The following is a 23,864-nucleotide window of genomic DNA, read 5'->3' on the forward strand; positions in this document are numbered from 1 at the left end:
CTGCATCAAGTTAACCCCAGTTCTTGGTCTGAAACCCGTCATGCAGACTTAAAAATTAATAAAAGCTGCCTGCTTAGCCTCTGTGCAGTGCTTAAATGGATTTTGAACCTGACATTTTGGCTGATGGACAATTTTCTGAACAGTAATAATGCTTGAGAAAACATTTATTTCCAGCTATTGCTCACCTTACCTACGTTTCCCACTGTAGTTAACTTATACGCGGAAGGAAGATGATAGCAGGTCAAAAGGGATAAAACAAAATAGACATGTAAAAGGCACACTGCTGTAGTGGGGTTAATACCTTCCATCATTCATCCTAATGAAAAAGTCTATTTATATCTCTTCCCTTCATTTTTTCATTTCTTTCTTTGTAGATCTATCAATCTCTATAAGCCCTTTTGAAGGAATAGAATATGTGAAATCTGTAATCATAAAAGCCTGTCACTATCCTGTTTGTGAATCATTTTCTCCTAAAAATGAACCCAGAAGCTTGTTTCCACCTTGTCAGAGTTACTAAATGGTTTTAATACAGTGGAGTCTGGAGACTAGGCAAAATGAATTGCTAAAATCATTATTAAATTTCTAAATAGTTTCTGGACTTTTCTGAGAAACAGTTGATAGCACTATTACTGCTAAATACTAGTTCATAAATCTGACATTCACACATGTCAGAAGTGATAGTTCTATACTGTATGGGATTTTGTGAAGTGGCAACTGAGTTGTATACAAATTGCATAAGGAAATAACAGTGAAATTAGAGGGGAAAGTTTGCCACAAATCTGTATTTTTGATTTCAGCATTTTTGTAAAAATGAGACTGAAACACTGAAGCAAGGAAGCTTAAAACTCTTTTATGGATGAGCAAAAATAAAGGAAATTCACCATGAATGAAAGATTTATCCCATAAATAAAGCCACAAGAACAAAATTAATAAATTTTAAAAAATTCCTTTTTGTCTGTTCTCTATGCTAGTTGTATTTAGAGCCCAGCTGTACTTTCAGAACAGAGAAAATGAATTTGTTTTTACAAAGTATGAGTTTTCCCCATACTGTGGTATGAATATGACCCTCTGTATGCCATCATTAGACAAATATTAAGTAAAGCAAGATACATTACTGTTTTCACTGAAAAACCACTGTATTGCTTTATCTGACATATGGTTTTACATTTATACACACCATTGAGCATCTGTTGCCAGTAATCAAACAAGACAGAAAGAATTTTTCATCACATTTAAATTAATATTTATAATTACAGAGTAGGTCCAGCAGTAACAAATTTCTTATAACTATACTATTTTTTTGCAAAGTGAATGAAGAACTATATTTGATTACCTTTTTATGTAAATATACAAATGTCCTTAACTAAGGAGTATTTGGGAACCTACTACTAATATCTTTACATCAATTACAATCATGCGTTGTTAAGTCCATTAACCTTCTAAAAAAATTTTTTTGTGATGAAATTATTAATATCAAGGATGACCAAGAAGGAGGATTCTTCACTACATTTCTGTTGGGCAATACAAGAATCAAACATCCCCAGACAATAACAGTCCAAATATCTCACTAAAATGAGGACTTAGAAAACCTGCCAAACAGCAGCCAGCAGACAGGTGGGCTTAAGTGCTCACCACTCTCACTTTTAGACCATAATGACTAGATATATTGAATTAAAATGTGTTGTTACTGACCAGTGGATGAATATACTTGACACAGACTTTTAAAATTATAATTTTTACTGCTTGGCAGTGAAAAGTACTATAGCTGCCAGGTCAACAGCATTCTCTTGGCTTTGGCATTTCTGTAAAATGGCAGTGACTATCGCTATTTTTGGAAGGTTTGAAAAGCAGTTTGCATCTTTCTGTTCATCTGGACAAGAAATCCAAAGGCCCAGAATTTCGATACACCTGTGTTAGAAAAACAACAGAGTCAGTTATTTTTGCCAGGCGTAGACTATACGTATTGCCAGGCACAGAATTGTAATGGATTCATAACCAAATGTATTCTTTAATTCAACAGAATAGTTTTCTAAAAGTAATCTCCTTCAGAGATGAGTAGTCCAACATACCTGTCCTCAAACGTGGTCTGTGACATCTGGAAAGCCAGGGAGCCCAGCTAATGCCATAAAACGTCTGGTTGATGATAGGTGGTTCCTGCTGCTCCTTGCACTGAGGTGTCATCCGCATTCCAGGGCAGCTTGTTCCGTACTGGTAGTTGCTGTTATCATCTTGCAGATGCCTACCATGAACTGAAGGAGAGGTTGAAGTGCAACCAGAAATATCGCCAGGAGTATCCAGGGGACTTCCTCAACAGCCCCACCAGACATTTAATGGAAACAAATCTCCAGTTACAGTTTCTGTAGATATTAGAGGTCTGTCCAGCTGGAGTTGATTAAATGCAGACTCACCTATTTACTATCCTACTTATACTTGACTCCACTTTCTCCCATACTGGAAATATAAAGGATAAACCTGATATTTTAACAGCATTTTGTGGTCTAACAACATAGTATGGTATGAAAATGCATGCTCATTCCTTCACTAAACTAACACAATGAATTCTGAAGTATTTAAGGAAGGAAGAAATACTGCAGAGACGTTATACTATTTAAATTGCCTCTACATACTCTTTCAATTTATATTTATTTCTTTTTTATATATATTAAGTTATTATACATTGCCTGAGCAAGCATTTATTCTAGTTCCTATGGAAACATGCATGGGTATAATGCACACAACCAAGGGTAAAACCTCTAAGGTGATGTAAAATAAAAACAATTAAACAATATAAACATAAGTTAGTGGCAAAAATACTACAGCAGAGGCATGATACCTCCTTGTTTTTCTTTCTGCTTAAAAACCATAGATGAATAATCTGTCACAGGAAAACAACCCAAATCCAAAACAAAACCCATACCACTGTCTGGTTTTATGTTCTGCTAGCAAAATGTACAAAACAGTCTTCATTTCCAGTTGTATTCTCCATGGATTGTTGCAGAAGATCTTGTTTTAGCTAAGGGATTGTCTTTAAATAATAGGTAGTGTACAGTATACGAAAACAGAAGTCTTAGCTGTGGAATATTTCTAGCAGCAGCAGAAGTTATCTGCTTAAAAGTACCATGCGTTTCATGTGGAATGCAACATGAAAGGTTTATCCTGATAGGGTGCGGACAAAATATGAGAAAATGGCAACATCTAAACAACATGTGTAAACTAATTCCAATTTTTTATTGGTAGAACATAGCTTACTCTAAGGTGTGAATCAAATAACTTGAAGAAATCCCCCTTGAGTTTCTAAACCACTTCTGTAAAATATTTTAGTCTATCCTCAGTAAAAAATTCATTTCTTCCTTTAAAGTTGCCTCAAATAAGTATAAAAATAATATTCAAGGTGCCATTCCCATGCGAGCCAGCAGGTCATTTACTTTTCACGAAGAAAAAGGATAAATCACTTAAATTACAAGAGTTCCTCTGGTGCGTTCCCACAATTCCTCCCTTAAGCACAAGGCAGAAGTTTCTTCCTGAAGTTCAGTAGGAAAGAATCAGCTTAATCACTTTAGCAAAAAGAAATATTATCAGATATTCCCCAGAATATTAGTAGGTTGTAGCAGGTGTGGTGAACATGTGGTACAACTTAAATGATCTCATGTGGGTGAGAGAAACCCAAGTACCCAGAGCCAGCTGCCTGGTGCTACAGATAGCTCGGTAGGTGACACATATTCTCCTCTGCTTCGTACATTGAAATGATACTTAGTCATTTTGTTCAAATTGGAGTTATCCACTCATTCTTTTTTGTACGAAGTTAAGGGAGAGTTTAGAAGTGTAAAATGTAATATTTTTTTAGGATATCTGTTATACCGGTGAATTGTGTGAGCTTTCAGCTACCAAAAGCTACGGAGTTGCAATCACTAGCTTCCATCCCCAATTATGGATTCTCACTGTAGAAATATGCACACACGTATATATATATGGTGATTTAGATGAGACTTCAGGAGTACAGGTAAAGCATTTAGAAATATCTGTATGGAAAGCAAAATATATTCTATGTACTATTTTCAGAAAGTACTAACATGGTTCTCTGAACAGAGAAATGTGTCAGGACAGTATTATATCATCTTTAGACAATTTTTACCTGTTTTGATACACGTGCATATATTGATATATGTGTGTAGATGGATATGTATGTCCATATGGATGGATATGTAGTCATTCATATACATACTTTGGTTCAAACATAGGTATATAGACACTCTCCTTAACTTTGAATTGATTTCCAGATTGATAACTAAAGAGTTTTTAAAGGCTAGTCTGCTACTACCTGATAAATTTCTTTTTACAAATACAATTAATGTTAAGCATTTCCACTCTTTGTTCTGAATATTCAGACTAGATATATGGAAGAATATTTTACAGTGAGGGTGGTGAAACACTGGAACAGGTTGTGCAGAGAAGTGTCAGCTGCCTCCTGCTCATTGCAGCGAGGTTGGACTAGATGGCCTTCAAAGATTCCTTCCAACCTGAATTATTCTATGATTCAATGATTCTGTGAATATTATACACCATATTCCATACATATATCTATCTATCTATATATCTCACATATATATGCATACATACATTTGTACAAGTATGTACAAGTTCATCAAGGGCAAATGCAGGGTCCTGAGCTTGGGGAAGAATAACCCCATGCACCAGCACAGTCTGAGAGCTGACCTGCTGGAAAGCAGCTCTGTGGAGAAGGACCCGGGGGTCCTGGTGGACAACAAGCTGCCCATGAACCAGCAGTTCCCTTTGCCAGCAGGTCGAGGGAGGCAATCCTGCCCCTCTACTGAGCCCTAGAGAGGCCACATCTGGAATGCTGTGTCCAGTTCCAGGCTCCTGAGTACAAGGAAGAAAAGGAACTACTGGGGAAGGTCCAGTAGAGGGTTACAAAGATCATTAGGGAACCAGAGCATCTGTCTTAAAATGAAAGGCTGAGTGAGCTGACCCTTTTTAGTCCGGAGAAGAGATGACTGAGAGAAGATCCTATCAATGCATACAAATATCATAAAGACGGGTGTCAAGATGATAGGGCCAAACTCTTCTCAATGGTCCTCAGTAACAGGACAAGGGGCGCTCAGTACAAACTGAAACACAGGAACTTCCGTCTGAATACAAGAAAAAAAGTCTTTATTTTAAGGGAGACAGGGCGCTAGAACAGGCTGCCTGGAGTGGCTGTGGTGTCTCTTTCACAGTAGATAGAAATAGCAGGTTGCTCTAGGTGAACCTGCTTTAGCAGAGGATTGGACTAGATGATCTTCAGAAGTCCCTTCCAACACTAACCAGTCTGTGATTTTGTGACAGAAGATAATTAATGTCGAGTAAGAATATACTTATATTCATGAAGTTTTCCTTAAACTGGAGATCATATGTTCCTTTAAGATTTTTTGGTTTACTGCTGTACTAAATAATATTCTTACTAAAATGATATTATTATTCTGACTTTAGGGGATATATCATTTAATAAGAGTTCCTCAAGCATTCTTAGGTCCATACACTGATTCCCTGCTTCCAAATACTCAGTATGCCCTTTTTTTAACTGGTTCATTTGATTCAAGCTTCTACTTACCTAATTTAGTATTGATTTTGTTTTAGTCTCCACCTTCCACCTCCTTGGCCTTTCTGTTTAAATTAAATCTGTTTTTAAATGGATGCTAACCCAACCCCCACTTGCCAGCACCTTAGCCTTTTCACTTAAATTGCATCTATTGTTAAATCAATCTTACTCCAGTATCCAGTCTTGCTCTCTTGAGCTTTCCACTCGACATCACACACAGGCCTAAGTGGTGCCCATTCACGTCTGTACTTTTCATCCAGTTTCTCTACTAAAATTACAGATCCATTTTCCACTTCCAGTAGCAATCTTCTTACTTCTTCATTTCTGAATGGCAGCAGCCCTGAGTTTGTTTTAGTTTGTGGAGTTTGAAATTAAACTTTTCAGTCTCCCATTCTTCCGTCTAAATGCCATCTCACCCAAATATTAACCATCATGCAGAGAAGTTATCCTAATTTCTAAGCCTCAGCTTAAGTAATATCTGTTTCATTGTTACTGCTGCTTGAATGATAATTTCCCAGTTAGCAAATCATGCCTAAGAGCTCTGTCTTGTATTAACTGCTGCCTATGGTGTGGGAAGTGTAAGCCTGGAACAAGTGGTGCACCCCCGTGATGAAGGGATGTGCTGAGCCAAGGACAGCACAGGATTAGTCAGGCTCTACAATGGGCTGTAAACTGTCTTGGTTATATGCTGATAAGGAATCTGGGAATTCAGTGGGCAGTGAACAGTTGCAATAGAGACAACTATTCCCACAGCTTCCCACCGTATGTATCTCACCCTGTCTGAGAGACTCAATGGACTTGTTGATGAATTAGCAGTTTAGGCAGTCAGAGTTCCCAATGCCTTTTCCTTTATGCCCATGCCTGGTCTGAGAGAGAGATGGTGAAGTTCTGTCTTAGAAGAAAGAAAAGTTCTCCCTTCTACCTTACAGATAACAGCTTCAAAAATCAAAACAGATCCATGCAGACTAGTTGAGCTGAGAGACTGCCACTGAATTTTCCTAAAGATAAGGTTTATTCACAGTTCAAATAGCGCTAAGCTTTGAAATACAATACTGAAAAAGCCAAAGCTGCTCATTTCTTGTTTTAAGGGAGTATCCATGACAAAAATCATAAAATATGGGTCCCAGTTTATCTAATGGGTTTCAGTGTATGTAATCATACATTATAGCCTTAGAGGATATTCAAAGTACTTTGCAAAGCAGCTACTGTAAATTCAAAAAGGGATGGCTAACCAGGACAAGTCAGCGAAGTACATTGAATCAATTTCAGGTCATAGCCAGGTAAATTTTGAAGATAATTTTATTTGGTAGTGGCTACTTTCTCAAAATGTGGCAAAACTGAACAACTCAAATAAGAATTAACTATCCACGACTTCACTCATTTTTGAAAATCTCATACATCTAAAGGCAACCAGCATGTTTCACCCATAAAAGTTGTCAGTTTTGTTTGGAAAAGAAAGGAATAACTACTGATTACTGACAAGATCAAAGCAAGAGAAAGACCCTTGTTAAAAAAGTATCACAAGGATTTCTTAGAAGAACCACAAAGAAAAAGGAAAAGGAGAAGATATTAAAATATTGAAACTAATTAAGGTAGTTTTTTGCTAAACACTTTTCTTTATCCTGTGAAATTCTTGTCTCTTCTTTAGTTCTCTTGATCATGTCTCTGATGTCATCACACCTTCAACCTTTCTAAATTCCTCCTGTTTGTGAACTTTGACTTGTTGTCTGTATGTGATACTTTTCAGATTTTCTAGTTGTACTATTTCAATAGCACTAATTATTTCAGTATATAAGTGAAGCAAGTTTCATAGCAAAAGGTGTTGTCCTAATACATCAGGAGATATAGGTGATATGGTTTTCCAGCTGGGCCAGATGGTCAAATAAAAGAAAAGCTGTTTTTCAAAAAAGCTACATTATATTTATTGCATTTAGTCTGTATTACTGGTGTGCTTTATTAACTCTATATCATAACAAGTTTTTCTCTTGCCAGTGCTCTGTGATTTGGGTCATAGATGGACTCACGTCAAACTTCATTTGACATTCTTTTTCCTTGAATCTGTAAATACACAGTTGGTTTTGTTAGCAGAAAATTAATCTCAGTTCATCTGTTCTCAGTTCTCAATATCACAGGTTAGATACAGCAAAATTAAGTAATACTATGTGACTCTCACCATTTATATGATGACTCTTATTCCTCACCATTAATTTCTACTCCTTCTCTTTTGCTCGTTAATCATGGCGCTGTTATTTTGGAGGACTGAAATTTGAGAGTTACAAAGTTTTCAAAAAAGTGTATTTTTTACTTCATCTTTCTTCAGGAAGAGGTTTTTTTATGGATGAGGTCAGTATTACATTACCTTTCTTTCTCATTAGCAGATTAATTCATTGGTGGCTTCAAAGTGAGTGGTAATCCTGTTACAGACTCTATTTCAGATATTCATCTTTCTCCTGATATGAAATGATACCACTTTCTAACAATGAGAAAACTGTTTTCCTAGCCATCATGTTTGCTAGCACATGTGATATTTCTTTTTTCACTCCATCATGTATGAAAAGACCACTGGTCACTGTAAGCTCTCATTTTATAATGCTTTACATTCTTAGCTCTATTTTCAAAGCTGAGAATGTAGTCTTATTAGAATATATTTTGGGGAGCTAATTTGATTTGGTGATAGAGATGGTAATGTCAAAAGCAATACTAAGAAATGAGCAAGTTGAATATGAAGATAGAGCAGGAGAAAAGCAATAAAAATATGAGGTGAAATAGAGATCCTCATTTGCAGAGAAAGACTCATGGAGACAAACAATTTCTCATGGATGCATTTAGATGTGATTTAGTAGACTTAGCAGACATATATACAATGGCTCTGAAATACTGGATGATCATACGTTCTGGGACAGACTAAGGGTGGCATAGAAGGACTTGAAAGTGCATTTACTGAGGCTTGAGAAGGCTGTCATGACACTGATCAACTGAAGGATTATTTTGGTGGCTTCCTCATCTTGAAAAACTAAAGGCAAGAACAATCAAAAGAGCTTACTGGTTTGTGTTCCTTCACACAGATAAAAGATTGGAAGGAGGAGTCTGAGATCTGGAGATCACAGAAGGGGTTTATCCACTTCTGTTTCTTGTCTGTAGGCTTGCATTCAGAGAAGGCACAGTAGGACCACAGGCTTATGTGCTGAGAGGGAGAATGTGGGGTCTCCATTGTGTGCTTAACAAAGGAAAAAAGCTAGTTTGGATTTTAAAGAGGCTAAAACCCTCGAAGATATGTGATGGAAAACCTTGGGGTTTGCATCCTCAAGGATTGCAGCAGACCACCGCTAAGAAAGGTGTAACTGTGAGTGCAGTGCTATTGCAGAGAAGGGAATGCATACAACACCCCACACTAAGAAGAAAATATCATATGGTGAAGCAGGATTTCTACACAAGATATCACTGATGGTCATGGGGGCAAAGGCAGGATGGTAAATGAGAATGAGGATGAGGAAATGGAAACAGTAGCACCTGAAATGGAAAACAATGTTAAACAGTGTTAATGGGTTTGATATCATAAAATGGAAAATACCATCAGATTAGTATTTTGGAAAAACTGATACCTGATCTCTTAGGCTACTGAAGGTACATGTTTTGGCATCTGTATCAAGCTCAAGATATCAAGTCTTTCAAGGTAAAGATGTACCTTGAAAGGTACTTCTGTACCTGGATCACAGAGAAGTCAGCTACTAATAAAGAAAGGAAGGGTGAGGGAAGAAGGACATTAACAGGAAGAGATGTTAAGCAGATTTTAAAGCAAATAAAAAAAGGACTACAAAGGAAAGACAAGAAAAATTGCAACATGGGCTGAATGTGACCTTTGAAGTGGATGTGCACAGTCCTCTTTATAGAAAACTCCCCAGAAATACCACAATACAAAATTTTTAAAAGGCAGATTTAACGGAATTTTAAACTAGAATGCTTTTTAAATGGAAAACTCAAACTTACTGGATCATACAGAATAGAAATGAGGGGCTTATAGCCTTTCCTCCATTGTTGTCTTTGTCTATGCAGTTGGAAAACGGTGCTTCCCATTTGAGTCTCAGCCAAGTCTCTGGCTTCTTGACTTGCAGCACGCTCTGCTTGGCCTCCCAAGTTCTTACCATCATCTGCAAGACCTGCCTATTTTGCTGCTCCCCACTGCAACCTCTATTTGAGGAGTAGGTTAGCAGCTCCTTGCCTCTTTGGCTTGTGTCCTCTGCTGTGCCATGAACACAGACACACTCTCCTGAACATCCTTGGCTCACTCCTGTTCGGTCTTCATAAGAAAAGATGCAAACACGTGAAGCAAGTACCATGTCACAGAGGATGATAGCAGCAAGTTTCAGAGGCAGTCTTTCATCACTAGGAAGGTGGGAACAAAAATCCAGAATCACTCACTGATAAAAAGAATCCCTCCAGTCCTGTAACTTTCTTTTTACAAGAGTGTTCTGCTGTGAATGGATGATGTGAATTTTCTTTGACACATAGAAATCCTTTCCTTCAAATGTCACATGTGTTCTAAAAGGCATGGCTTTATGTCATGTATTTGATCATGTAAATACTTTGCTGTAGGAATTTTATCCTTAATTATTCATTAGAATTGAACAGGGTCAGCATTATATAAAGGGAATAATAATTTCACATATCAAAATATTTGACTTGTAGTTAAGGTTATTAACAGCAGTTGTGATATTCTTGTGTATATAATAACCAGGTAGATATAACTACTTAAGCATTTTCTCAAAAATAAATAATTGGATCATACTGGCAAATAACTGAAGCCAAAAGATATTGGTATGGATACAAAAAACAGCAGTAGAGAAGTAGATCCTCATGGTACTCAAATGATAGGGGAAAAAAAACAACTCGAAGGAACAAAACACCTAACTTATAGCCTAGCAATGAACTATAAGTGGAATAGATCAATTCCAATACATCCAAGCATCTGCACTAAACATTTTTGAAAGAACTCTGTAGTTTATGGCATCAAGCTCAGCAGTAATATAAAGACACGCTAATACATTTCATGTATTCCTGAATCAGAATACTAAAAAAAGATCAAAGCATAACTTCAAAAGGCAAATTCAGAGTTCTATCTCTTTCAAAGCCAACTTGGACATGTTTATTGTGAAGATCATGTTTCTGGAGATGTGACTGAAGCTGTTGCAACCTTCTGTACAACAGTCTTTACTTACTATTTGAGCTGCCATTTTAGTCAATTGAGTGTGTACATAGTGTGAAAACTCAATGGCATATTTCCCTCTTAGTATTGTTGCTGAGAACAAAGCTGCATTGGGCAGGGCACGTCTCCAGGATGAAGGACCACCGCCTCCCTAAGATCTTGCTTTATGGTGAACTTGCCACTGGCTGCCACATGAGAGGAGCCCTGAAGAGAAGATACAAGGACTCCCTGAAACAACATCTCAGCCTTGGCCATATTGATCATCATAACTGGTCTACTCTGGCCTCCAATCGGGAGATCTGGAGACACATCATCTATAACGCTGCTGATGCCTTTGAGAACGCACACAGGATCACCCTTGAGGAGAAAAGACAAGAAAGAAAGAATCGTGCCCTGCAGAATATACCACCTAAGGAGTCTTTCTGCTGTGCCTTTTGCAACTGGACATGCCTGTCTCGTATTGGCCTTTTTAGCCACCAGCGTGCTTGTGACAAACGTGGGTAGAGACCTTTCCCTAATCTTTGTTCGTGAAGCCCAGCCATGATGATGATTGTTTGAATATAACTGATAGATGTGATTTCCAGGCATTTAATATCTTTTATGCGTAGTTTACTTTTCCTTTGCAGGCTTAATTTGTACATAGGCAATATAATAACTTTAATGGCAAGAGAAAGAGGGAAACACATAGCATTTTGCACCAAAAGGGATTAGATCAAAAAGTGTGCCAAGGAGGGGAAAATCAGTAATTAGTGAAAACAAGTGAGCTAAGATTTTCCACATTTCTAATTTTCTCACTGTATAAGAAAATTATGTAGGAAGTTTTAATTAGAATTATTTGCAATTTACTTTGGTCCTATGTAGAAAAATGGCTAAGCTTCCCTGTATTTGAAATCTCATTCTAGAACTAGCAATAGCACCTTTAAATACAAGCCTCAGAAAAAAAGGCTTTCTCTGTTTGAAATGTTTTTAAATCCAACTCCATATATTAGCATTCTCATTAAGATGTTAGCATTTTCATTAAAATGAAAAAATAGTGACCAATATGCAAAGAAAATGTATTATCAGATATAATTTGTTTGAACATCTTTGCTGAAGAATAATGTAAGTCATAGCCAACTCTGCTGAAATATATGGGTCGTTTGATGCCCAGGTTGATAAGTATTTGGAGAGAATACAATATAACATTTTAAACCAAAATAGAAAGCTACTCCTCATCAACTTAAACTTTGCAGATAGCACAACACCATGAAAAATAGATGTTTACTAAAGCCTAAAGGAAATTATTTCTACATATCTGCAGCCTAAAGTTGTTTTTTTCCTGCTACTAAATTAGTAATAATAAACTTGTGACAAGCATTTCTTCCATAGGCCTTATATGCAATGACTGTACTCTTCTAGGGACTTTTACCATGTAGTAGCCAGGAGTACTTAATGACTTGAAAGTGACTGGGAAATGCTTAATTTAAGAAAAAAAATATAGGCAACCTGTCATTTAACTTCAGTAATGGGACGGGATGGCTGTAAATATCTTTCAAAGGCATGGTATGGAGAAGATTTTGGAAAGATACTTTCAGATTTTGAATGACTGCGGGATCTGGGTTAAGAAGGTTTGAGCAATTTTCTCTTCCTAATATCTTGGATCTTCTTCATACTTCCTTCATCTTACTGGGCAGTTGTATCCTTGGAGAATAAAAAGTCTTTGAATATCATATATTGATATCTTGGATGTCACATCACTGATCAAATGAGGAGAGAGCTCAGTAGCAAAGATCATAATAAAAATTTCAGTGTCAGTGCCCTTTCTAAGGCAACTTATGAGAAGATGCTTCTTTCAGCACAGTGCTGCAGAGAAATGTGGTACTTACATGTCACAAGGTTTTTAAAGTTATGATCTATCTCACTAGGTGAAGACTAAGAAATAAATCTGGTGAAAATATCTTAATAATTGCTGTGGAACATTGAAATATTCCCCTTTTACCTTCCAGTAATAAAAATTTAAGTAAAAGGTTGTGTCTTAGTAATTTTCTACCACTTTATCCTGTTTTAACCTGATTACCATCTGTCAGTACTTTATAGAGACAGAACAGCAATCAGAGTGCCACATATCATTACTGATGCCTCTTCTCCTTTTCTTAATTGTCTTTCACACATTTTACCTACTTTAGTCCTCTACATAAATGAGAAGCTATTCCTGGGATACTGCATAGGAATGTGTGATTCTTCTGCTGCATGATATGAGGCTTAGGTGCTCAGACTTAGTATGAAGAGGGGAAAATGGATAATATTGACTCCAGACAGATAGCTAGGTCAGTCTGGGTGGTACAGTGAAAGGTGTAAGGGCAGTGTATCTCTTGAGAACAGAAGGCAACTGAAAGAAGTAGACACTCTATGAAAAAAACATGCTTATCTGGAAAGTTTATATAAGCCACAAGTGGAAAGTCCAAAGTTTGGACCTTTTGCATCTAGCACTGACTTATCATCAATCTCCCTGTTTTACTTCCTCTTTCTTATTGATTTTGGCTCCTTTTCTGTTAGTTACACCCTCCTAAGTTACATATCTTTTCTTAATGAATGTAATTGCATTGATATATTGCCATTAAAAAAAAAAAATCTCAGTACAAGGAAAATAATTCAATGTAAAGTAGCGTTTGGAAGCCCGCAGGTTAAGAAAATCTTCTGTACATAAAAACACAAGTTCAAGCAGCTGCTAGTCTGCCCCTCTCTTGGAAAGGGGACAGCTGGAGATGCCAGCCATTCAAACCATCAGTTTTGGGGCTTACAGTCATTTATAAAAAAGGGAGGCAAGCATCAATAGGATCTAAGGTATTCCAGGCCAAGAGACTGCAGGATTTACTGAGAGTTGTGCTATTGGCATATTGCTGCCATGTTCATAACCTACACCTCCAGACAAGCTTAGAATTTGCCAACTTTGAAAGAAGAAATTAGTAATATACCAATGAGCTGACAAGCTCTGGCAGCTCTTTGCACAGGACCTGCCAGTAGGTGAATGGGATATTGCCAGAGAAGCTGAATTTCAGATGAGAGGGTGGAAAAGGAGAAAGGATTTTTTTTCAGAGCTCTGATTCTTTTGCGCTACATTCAAAGCAAAGCAAATTTTAAGCGACATATGGGCGAATGCACTGGATAAATAGTAGTAAGGCAAACCAAAATGTCACCTGTCTAGAAAAGAATAACCCTCAAAATTACTGAGGACGCCGGCTACACTTTCTTCAGCCAGCAGCGTGTTGCACTTCTCTCGCTCAGGCAGATTATGACAACTGTTCCTCTGATATGGCCCATGAATGAATGAACATCACTTTAATGGACTGCCCACAGTGGACAGACAGCACCGATTTGCACTTCCAAGCACAGCAGGTAGTGAAGTCTAAAGGAACATTTCATACTGGCCATTAAGCATCCAGCATGACCACAAAACTGAGGTGACACAAGGAGAGAGCAATTCCCTGGGAATATGGATCATGTTTTGCAGCCAGCTGCAGATAAAATAACCAGCTTCTTCTATAACCTGCTATTATCTGTGGGATGCTAAAAAATCCTTTCCCTGGGATTTTAAGTTTCTCTCTGCATGACTGTAGTTAATGACTGGACTACGTGGGGTGTTCATTGTTTAGTGACTGAATATCCCTACTGCTAACAAGTTGTGGGTTTGTTTTTTTTTAATTTAATGCATACTATTATAGAACTGTATAGAACCCTGAGCTTTTTGCTGAAGTTTCTTCCAGACATATGCAATTTTCTGAAGCTAATTATTGTAGTCCTATGAATCTGTGACAGAAATTATCCATAATCCATTAACCAGGCCAGAAATACACAAAAACAATTATTTTATATCATCTTTAAACCAATGTTTTCCCTTTGGAAAACCTGTAAAAATGTGCTGTTTACTTTTGGCCTATTAAAAGGAGGTATGCATGCATCCAGAAGTTTTAAAGTATTTGATGTTTATTTGCACTGAAAAGTACATAGTAATGTCTTTGTGACCAATGAAAATAAAAATTCAATTTTCTCTGTTTAATAGCCATTTGTGGTCTTAGTCCTGGAAGTATACTAATTATAAGTGATGAAAATATCAGGTAAAATCAGAATGAATTTTTAAAACTAAAAGCAACTTGAATTATTCAAATAATTGATGATGAATCTTCGTATTAAAGAGCTATCAGCTATAAAATAGAGTGCATAATGAAAAATGGCACATTCCATTGCCTTGTGTGATAGAGCAGCTTCTTGCCTTGAGAATTAGCTTCACACGAATTTTAAGGTGAATTTCAACTTTAATTCTATATATATATATTGCGAAATGGAAAGCCTTGGCTAAATAGATTTGAGCAGCTCATCTGAACATCTGCTGTATGGTGCTTTTAAATACATTCTCTTTGTCAGACAAAGACACATCTATGTTGTCAATCATTAATACCTCTTGACTTCATTTCTTGCTCAAAAAGATTTGTTGGTGGAAGGGCTAATTACGTGGTCTCCATGCTTACAATTGCAGATGATGCCTGTGACTGCTGAGAGGAATTGTCTCAAAAACATTCTTTTAACTCCTTGTGTTAACACACGCTCAGTAAAAAACCAACAAAACAAAACAAAATAAAACAAAAATGCCCAAACCTTCAGAAATCAGGGAAAACTAAAGTACATAACTAAAAAAAAAAACCAAACCAAACAAAACTATAGTTGTAATTTATTCTAAAAAATTGTTCAGTAACTAGGTAATATATTAGACATACTGAGCTCTGGAGTTCCCAGCACACAAAGGACATCGACCTGTTCACAGCAAGTCCAGAGGAGGGACACCAAGTAGGTTAAAGGGATGGAGCACCTCTCCTTTTAGAGAAGGTTAAGACAATTTGTATTATTCAGCCTGGAGAAGAGAATGCTTCATGAGCACCTAATTGCAGCCTTCCACTACCTGAAGGGAACCTACAAGAAAGATGCTGAGAGACTAGTTCCAAGAGCATGTGGTGAGTGACAGGCCAAAGTGGAATGGCTTCAAACTGAAAGAGAGTAGGTTTCTTCCTAATGGAAGAAATTTTTTACTGTGAGTGTGGTGAGGCTCTGGAACAGAATGTCCCACCCCTGGAAGCATTCAAGACCAGGCTGAATGAGGCTTTGAGCAACTTGGTCTAGTGGAAGGTGTCCCTGCCCACAACAGTGGGGTTGGAACTAGATGATCTTGAAGGCCCCTTCCAACCCAAACCATTCTATGATTTAATGATTTTAAAAATGAACTTTCACAAAAATTTATCTGCAAATATTTCCTTTGTAAGGCTTCAGTCCCATTAGTGCTGAAGTAAGTTTTGATGTATATTGTTTCATTTAGTGACAACTTTCCGAAGGAGAGCTGCAACATGAAAGAAAGAGGAGGTGGATATAGACTGGGATTGGCACTAGGCCTGCTAGCTCTTCAACATTATGTCCTGCTCAGACAGTTGTGAGAAAACAGCCCTGGGGCAAAGGTGATGCTGTATGATTGAAGTACATCAAGTTCAATTTTCATCCAAGTTACCCCTTTCCTGGACTCAGGAGAGACAATTAAACCAACAGGAGCATTTCCAATATTAAGCTCATGTAACTTCAAATAGATGATTTTGCAAAATATTATTGGTAAACCAGTAGGTATTTCATCAGTCCTTCAGTCTCTCACCCTTATTTTGCCATCCCCTCATCCTAGATGAGCACTTTTTCTTGTCTACCTAGTGCACACATTGACTGGGAAGAGGCTGTTTCTTATTAGGTATTTCTCACACAGCAATTAGCACAATGAGTATCAAATTCTGTTTAGGACAAATGAAGGCAGCTGTTTTCCATGTGAGCAAAGGATCCTAATGTGCTGTGAATTTGTCAGCTCTGAGTGGGTCTGCAAAAAGCCTTTCAAAATCAACAGAATAGCCTTTCACAAATCTGCTTTTAAGATTTCTGGGATAGTTTGGACTCGTGGTATCTTGAAACTGCTTAAAATCTTACCAAAAACACAAAATACAAGATTCAAACTAAAATGTCTTATTTTAAAAACATTATGACCATAGAAGGAACTAAAAAGTTCTCAAGAGCAAATATCCTCACATTATTTCTGACATAGAAACCTTGAGAGAAAGTGGAAGGATTCTGGGAAGGCTTCCTGACCCCAGAAGTTCACTGAGTGAAGACGCTGCTGTTTTTTCACATTTAGTTATCACCTGTTTATTCTTAACTCAGTGCTCACACCTCTGCTTTTTGTTGATGCTTTACATTCCTGCAACTCCATTGAGCTTTAAGAGTTTAGGTGAAATTAGGTTCACAAGCTAAACTGTTTCTATTGCCTAAATTTCTAAACTCTTCAAAAGGAGTTTAAAGGGTAATATATAAATATATTTATATTTTTAGATATATTACATATATATATATATAAAATTATATATGTGTGTATATATATATATATATATATGGTGAGATTGCCCTAAAGAGAATCAGCTACATTACCCTTTGGTGGTTTCTGTTCACTCACTCCGCACATCCATGAACGCCCCCTTTGCAGTGGTGCCTCACACTGGCAGGAGCATGTGTTTCTTGTCAAACAAATGCTAGCCTGTCTTGGCAGGCACAGGGCTAAATAGACCCCAAGGAAGACAGAGCACAGAGCCTTCTGTAAGCAGTTTCCACAGCATCTTTACCTACTTGGTTTATTTCTTGTGTGCAAACTTGTGCATGCGCTTACTATTTTTTTTTTTAAACATAATTTGTCCGTATTTCTTTTTCAGTTGACATATTTTCATTTCCATTTGTTCATTTCTGGAACTGTTGTGTTTTCAGTTGATTTCATAGGTGGACTTGACACATACTCCTACCGACAGCCCCCCCAGGAACATGTTGAGTTAAAGCCTGTAAAGCCTATAGGTAAGGTTCTGGTCCTATGGACTACATTAATCCTTCTAACTGAACTGAAAGCTAACCTTCTCCTAAAATAATTTCGGCATCAGATTACTTATAATTTAATTATATTTTAATTAGAATTTAATTAAAAATTAATCCGCATAAAACATTTGATAAGGACACTTTGTCATTGATGACATACCCGCTAAAACAAGGATTAGTAGATAGCACCATGTCTGCCATGTTGTGCCTCATCTTAACGCAAGGAGAGCCTCTCAGTGAAGGATGGAATTGATCCCCTGCTGACTTTTTAGTAAGAAAAGAGCTGGTTTATGGCTGCTGCTGCTGCAGAAATCTTAATGAGATTAACCCATTTATAGAAAAGCAGAAGCTTTTACATTTGTCTAGCTACTGAAAGAAAAATGTTTGCTGAAAAACTGCTAGTCAGCTTAAAATCTAACTATCTGTCAAGTTTCACTGGAAGTTCATTATCTCTTTGTCATCACTTATTTGCTCACACCATGAAAATCATATGTTTTCATAGACTCTTCCTGCTCTGCTACCTAATGCATAAGTTTGGATGCATATCTATTCTTTTTATTTGAAATAAATTAAGATATGGGGAGACATTACTAGTACATATGTTTTGGCAGAAGCTTGTATAACTTCAAATAGATGATTTTGCAAAGTATTATTGGTAAACCAGAAAATGTTAATTTAGAAATTCTTATATGGTTGGAAGTTGTGCTGTTGCTTTCTGTCTTTAAATTTACCTTTGGGCCTTTCATGCATCTTAAATGCAACACGAAACCCATGTACAGTTAATTGAAACTGATTTAATGACTTACTGTATTTTATTTATCAGTTAACAGAATTAAAATGGGTTGAAGGTTTTTCCTGGTGTATGCATGTGCACATGTACTTGGGGTTTTAATTTAAAGTGGACAATTGCTAACCAAATGTTTTGAGTTGGAACCTGACACCTGAAGTTTGTGACTTTATTAATTTTTGCATGTTTTAAAAATATATTTCATTCATGATGCAGCTTTCAGTTTGTAGAAATAAACACAGACAAAATTTACTAAATATTTAGCTAAATATTTTAGGATTATGAAGGCCCAAAAATATGGTGTATGCTAGAACAGGGAGAAATGTCACATTACCACATGAACATTTTGGCTTTTGATTAAGTACGTGCCCTACATTGAAATCTATGGTTTTCAGTAATATTTCATTAAATGTCAATTTTGCTGCATTTTCTGTGGGAAAGACAACTGCAAAATGGGAGTTTGACGCTTCTGAATAAGCTGTTAGAGGAAAAAGTTAAACTGGTATTCAGGAGCAAGAAAGCTGCACCTACAGCATTTACACCTCTCTGTGAAAGATTTTAATCTCTAAATCTGCATTCAGGTTAGTTGTAAGAATTAAGTGAATAAATGTTTAACACCTTCTTAGCGAACTTACTATAATTAAAGAAGAGTATAAAAGACATATTCACAGAAAACTTAAAATACATTCCTGCAAAATATTTTAATTTGTTTCGCAGTAGAAATGACACAACATCTGATAATTTGTTCTTTGCTGGCAGATTTTCGATAAGTAGCTCAAAGGATTTTGGAGTTGTTGGTGAGGTGATACTGGAGAATAGATGGCATCTTCCCATTTCCCATGTATGCATATTCTTGTACGGCTGGGAGGACCCTCTCTGGCTTCTTTGTTGCTTCAAGAAGTAAAAAACTGAGAGGGAAACTATATTGTATTGTCTTCTTTATTGATGTTTTGGGTTTATGTATTGAAAGACACAGAGAGTATCTTTTCATAAGCTGGGAGGAAAATTACTATCAGTGATCAAAATTTGAATTAAAAGCCAAATTGCTGGACAGAACTTTGTCAGTGGATTGTGCCAGAAATTTGCAGATGCTTATCTCTCTGCAGCTCATTTCCCTTCTTGACTTCCTTTGATAAGTGAATTGCTATCTATATCAGTTATATATAGTCTGAGAATCCACAGTATCCCTTATAAATGTGACTTCTGGTGCCCAGGCTGTGCAAAACTCCATCTCTGTTCCCTTAGAATTGAACATGAATAATGCTTGTAAAAATACATTAAAAGCCTTCATAAATGTTATTTTATATATTAAAACTTGGCTATATTTCCATTTTTCTCATCCCTTTTATTTCCTTTATTTCATTCATAAATTAACTAAGCATCACCCATTGAAAATACAAGACTCTGTGGTCTCATCCAAACCATGTGGAAGAAAGTCTGTTTTTATCAAGTACCCATACTCAGTATAATTTTTACTTAGTACTACCATAATTACTAACGTTTAGCAAGACTAAAATTAGTTTTCCTTTTCACCCCTCAGAGAGGTTAAATTTGAACTTGTTCCCATGGGGAACAAATTTTAATCCAAATATGAATCATCATAGGTTGCTTGTCTGCTCTTTGTTCTGGCTATAACTCCATTAGGCTATGGGACAAGAAGCAGGATCATTGCCCTGAATCACACAGTTTCAACTGAGATGTGTATAAGGCAGGCGACAACAGTGGAAACAGAGTGGAAAAAAAATTGTCATGTTCTATTTGAGACTAAAGCACCAGGACTATAAAGAAGACTTATGTCTATTTGTCTGTATCAAGAGTCTAGTCACTCTGTAGTATTTAGAATTGCTTCATGTACTGCCACTGGAAAAGAGAGGAGCATGGCAACTAGAAGAAAAAAATAAGTAGTTGCATTTTGGTTTGCATTAGATATTATTCTTATTAATAGTAACTGTATTATAATACATTAATAATATATTATCACAATAATAGTGTCAGAAACTAATATAATAATATTATATAGCAGTTATAATTATTATGATGATTGTAATAATAGCAATATAGTAAAATAAAACTACTATAGCTTTGGGCAACCATATCTAAACAGACTGAATCCCTAATTCCATTTAGGGATGTCCCTAGCATTTCTAAGAATATTACTAACTTCTGCTCGTGGAACTGGTTCAGTGTATGAGAAAATGTGACAGTGGAGAGGTTATTACTCTGTGATGGACCTGTGTGATCCCGTCCTGTTTTTATCTTCCCCTGAGACTTTACCCATCTTAAAATTGCTCTGAAAGACCAACATAGATTTTTCAAGATTACACAAGTAAACGTGATGTACAGGGAGTCATGTGAGAACACATCGATTCAGCAGGTGTGTTGTGGTGAGAACTATAAATAGTGTGAGTCCAGCTCAAATGCACAAGTTTATAAGCAGGTGATGTCAGAATTTTACACACAGGTGAAAACGCATCTTACACTGTTAAAATAAGTTATGCTAAACTGAATCTGTTATTGTGTGAGCTTTAGACATGTTTCACCAGCTGTGGGATTTTTCCCCAAGTGTTTCTTGCTTTTGTGGTATACATAATACAAAGCTACTGCTTTGTACCTAATTATTCGTTCTTGACCTTATATGTGAGTCTTACAGCTGAGGAAATTAGTGACCAGATGAGAGTTATCCACTTGTTCATTAGTTACTAACCTCTCCATTGGTATGAATTTACAGCTCACAAATTAGGAGGTAAACAGAATAAGTTTTCATTTGTAAGTAATGCATATCTCCTGCTTTTAGGTCGAAGTAAGTAATGAACATGGACTCAAGACTTCTGCTGCTGTAGCTGAAGAAACAGATTTTAGAAGAAAAGACCAACCTTGTGACTCATCATTCTGGAAGAAACCCACCATCCGTTCCTCACGGCATGTGGAATGTTCTTCCCACAGGCTCAGTGTCATTATCAGCGTTGTTATTTCATAGATCTTTGTAGATGATCTTGAATTTCTGATTACTTATAAGGACACTTGTAAATTGTAAATTTTTTTCTTTTTTAATTTCAATATTTTTACAACGTTTAGTGTTGAGGCATGAAAACAAAACAACCTGTGAAAACTAGAAGGGTGTGTCTTTCTAAAAAATGTCAGTATTTTTTGACTGATAGGATCATACTGTGCCTGGTCAAGATTGTGTAAATTAACAGTAGTTTTGACTCCAAAATATGCAGCAGGAGTCAAATCCTAACAGTGTACAAGAGATCATTTCAATGCTATATTTAGAATTCACAATGTCCACTCCTTGCATTGTTTGAACTGCTGAATGCAGTAGGAATTGATCTATGACTCTTCTTACCCAGATGTTCAAGCACTAACATACTCACCTAATTATAGCAATTCAGATATGATTCCTTTTCCTTTCATAGTCTCTTTTGCCCTGAATCCACCACCAGAAGCTATCTCTGATTTGAAGAGAAGTAGGACGACCGCTCTATGGGTGTCAGTCTCCAGGAACCTTTACATCCAGGGCTGTTTAGATGTCTGTGATTTGCACATTTTTAAACTCCTTTCCTCCCTTCTCCCAGGAAGAAGCCAAGCATGAATGTACAGTACAAGGTACCAACTGAAGCCTTAGAAGCCTCTGGGGACTAATTTTTCTCTTAATTTAAAAGTAAACAAGCAAAACTGAAAATGTGTGTAAAAATTTGTAAAGTTATTTGTAAATACTTCTAGACAAAGAACATGTATGTAACTGTGGTATTTTGTTTTCTATTCTGTCACCACTAGCATAAAGTGATACACAAAGCTATTTTATCTGGAGAACTGGCAGTCTTTTTAACAGAACATTTTATTTTTTTCTTCTTAATTACAATATAAAGTGCTGTGTAGATTTGTATTCCCCAGAAAGTCATGTGTCTCTACAGAACCTCTGTGTTTCCATTGGGGTCTTGGGACTGTTTGTGGTTTTGCACTATTTTAACTTCATGGTTTCTTTGGGGGGACTGTCAAGAAGGACGTTCCTTCTGGTGTGTGTTTCATTACCTCTCCACCAGAGACTGAACAGAGGTCCTCCGAGTTCCTTCATAAATACCCTAGGCAATCTTCAGCTGATCTAAACATTTAGATCCTAAATTTGCAGTCTTCTTTGTATTGTGTATTGTCAAGTCTGAGCAGGTGAGAGCTAGACGAAAGCTTGTCTTGATCCTTTCCCTCCTAAAATCTGTGTTATTTACCAATATGAATCTATTGGGGATGGTAAGAAATACAATGGAAGTAGAGTCTATCATTTTCAGGCAGCAAGGGTCTTGTGATGCATCCATCTGCTTTCCAGCTAGTTAACTCAAAGACGTCACCAACTTCGGAGAAAACACAACCTGAACTTTGGTTAACCTTCCCTGAAACGGAGTATGAAGTAAGTATTAAGAGAAAGACAACAAGAAACAGCAACTGAAAAAGAACCTTTAGTAGTATTTCTGGGACTGGATATACCTCAGATGGTATGACTGTGTGTGTGAAGTCAGATTGGGCCAGGAAGAGGGATACTTTGTATGAAGATGCCATCTGTTCTCATGTATTTGTGTGTTCCCTCATATGCTCTTTTCTCCTATATTCTAGAATATTGCAAAGTACCAGGTTTGTCCCATCTTGAAAACCTCATCTTAGCACTAAAACCCAAGTACTATGTCATAAAATTAATAGGTATAATATAATTTTTGAGGCATCATGAAAAAGATACAGTGTGGATTGCTTTATATCTGTAATATTTCAATAAGGTAGACACATTTTATCTATTTTTATAATATATTACTTCTGTTTAGCCCAACAGCTTATTTTTTTTTTTACATGATACCTTAAACAGTGATGATGTCTACCCAGCCAGTATGTTCAGTCTTGTGTTGTAATGGCTCCAGAACTTCAGAGATGGGAATACCTGAGCACCTTTCAGTGTCTGACAGTTTCCAGAAGCCATCTTGCTTCAACTTTCTCAAGTACAGAGACAGGCCAGGATGTATCACCTAGCACAATGATTCCCATTATCAACACTGTTCCCCTTTTGGTCTTTACAGTCCATCATTAATTTCCCTGCATTAATTATTATGGGCTAGCAAATTAAAGGTCTCCAACAGAACCCAGTGCTGCCCTCAGGACCAGATTGGAGGAACAGGAAGGAGCACTACATTCCCCTTGGTTGCAAAGGTTCAACACTGTTTGGAAGTATGTATTTGATTTTCTGCCAAGACAGACATGTCTGCTGGACCATGTTTTACAAATTTGTCTGAATGTGTCTAAACCCTGTCTTTGTGTAAGTCCTTCAGAACTGTGTATGTGTCACAAAAATTTTGCAAAGACAGAACCTGACTTCTCTTCCATTT

At 36.8% G+C, this 23,864-nt stretch overlaps 1 protein-coding gene across 3 annotated transcripts in view; it reads left to right on the plus strand.

Moving 5' to 3' along the window:
• NKAIN3 (sodium/potassium transporting ATPase interacting 3) overlaps positions 1–22,298 on the plus strand; it is a 352,392-nt gene extending 330,094 nt beyond the window's left edge. For 2 of the 3 annotated variants that reach the window (XM_051771334.1, XM_051771342.1), the window contains 2 exons: positions 17,613–17,696; positions 21,296–22,298. In XM_051771334.1, the coding sequence (XP_051627294.1) occupies positions 17,613–17,696; positions 21,296–21,309 (98 nt within the window). In that variant the 3' untranslated portion in view covers positions 21,310–22,298. The remainder of the gene's footprint in view (positions 1–17,612; positions 17,697–21,295) is intronic. The other variant, XM_051771350.1, reaches the window with a different exon arrangement.
• Positions 22,299–23,864: the final 1,566 nt, after the last annotated feature.

This window comes from Manacus candei, unplaced genomic scaffold (assembly GCF_025592945.1).
Source record: "Manacus candei isolate 608988 ecotype Guabito, Panama unplaced genomic scaffold, ASM2559294v1 h1tg000008l, whole genome shotgun sequence".
NCBI lineage: Eukaryota > Metazoa > Chordata > Aves > Passeriformes > Pipridae > Manacus > Manacus candei.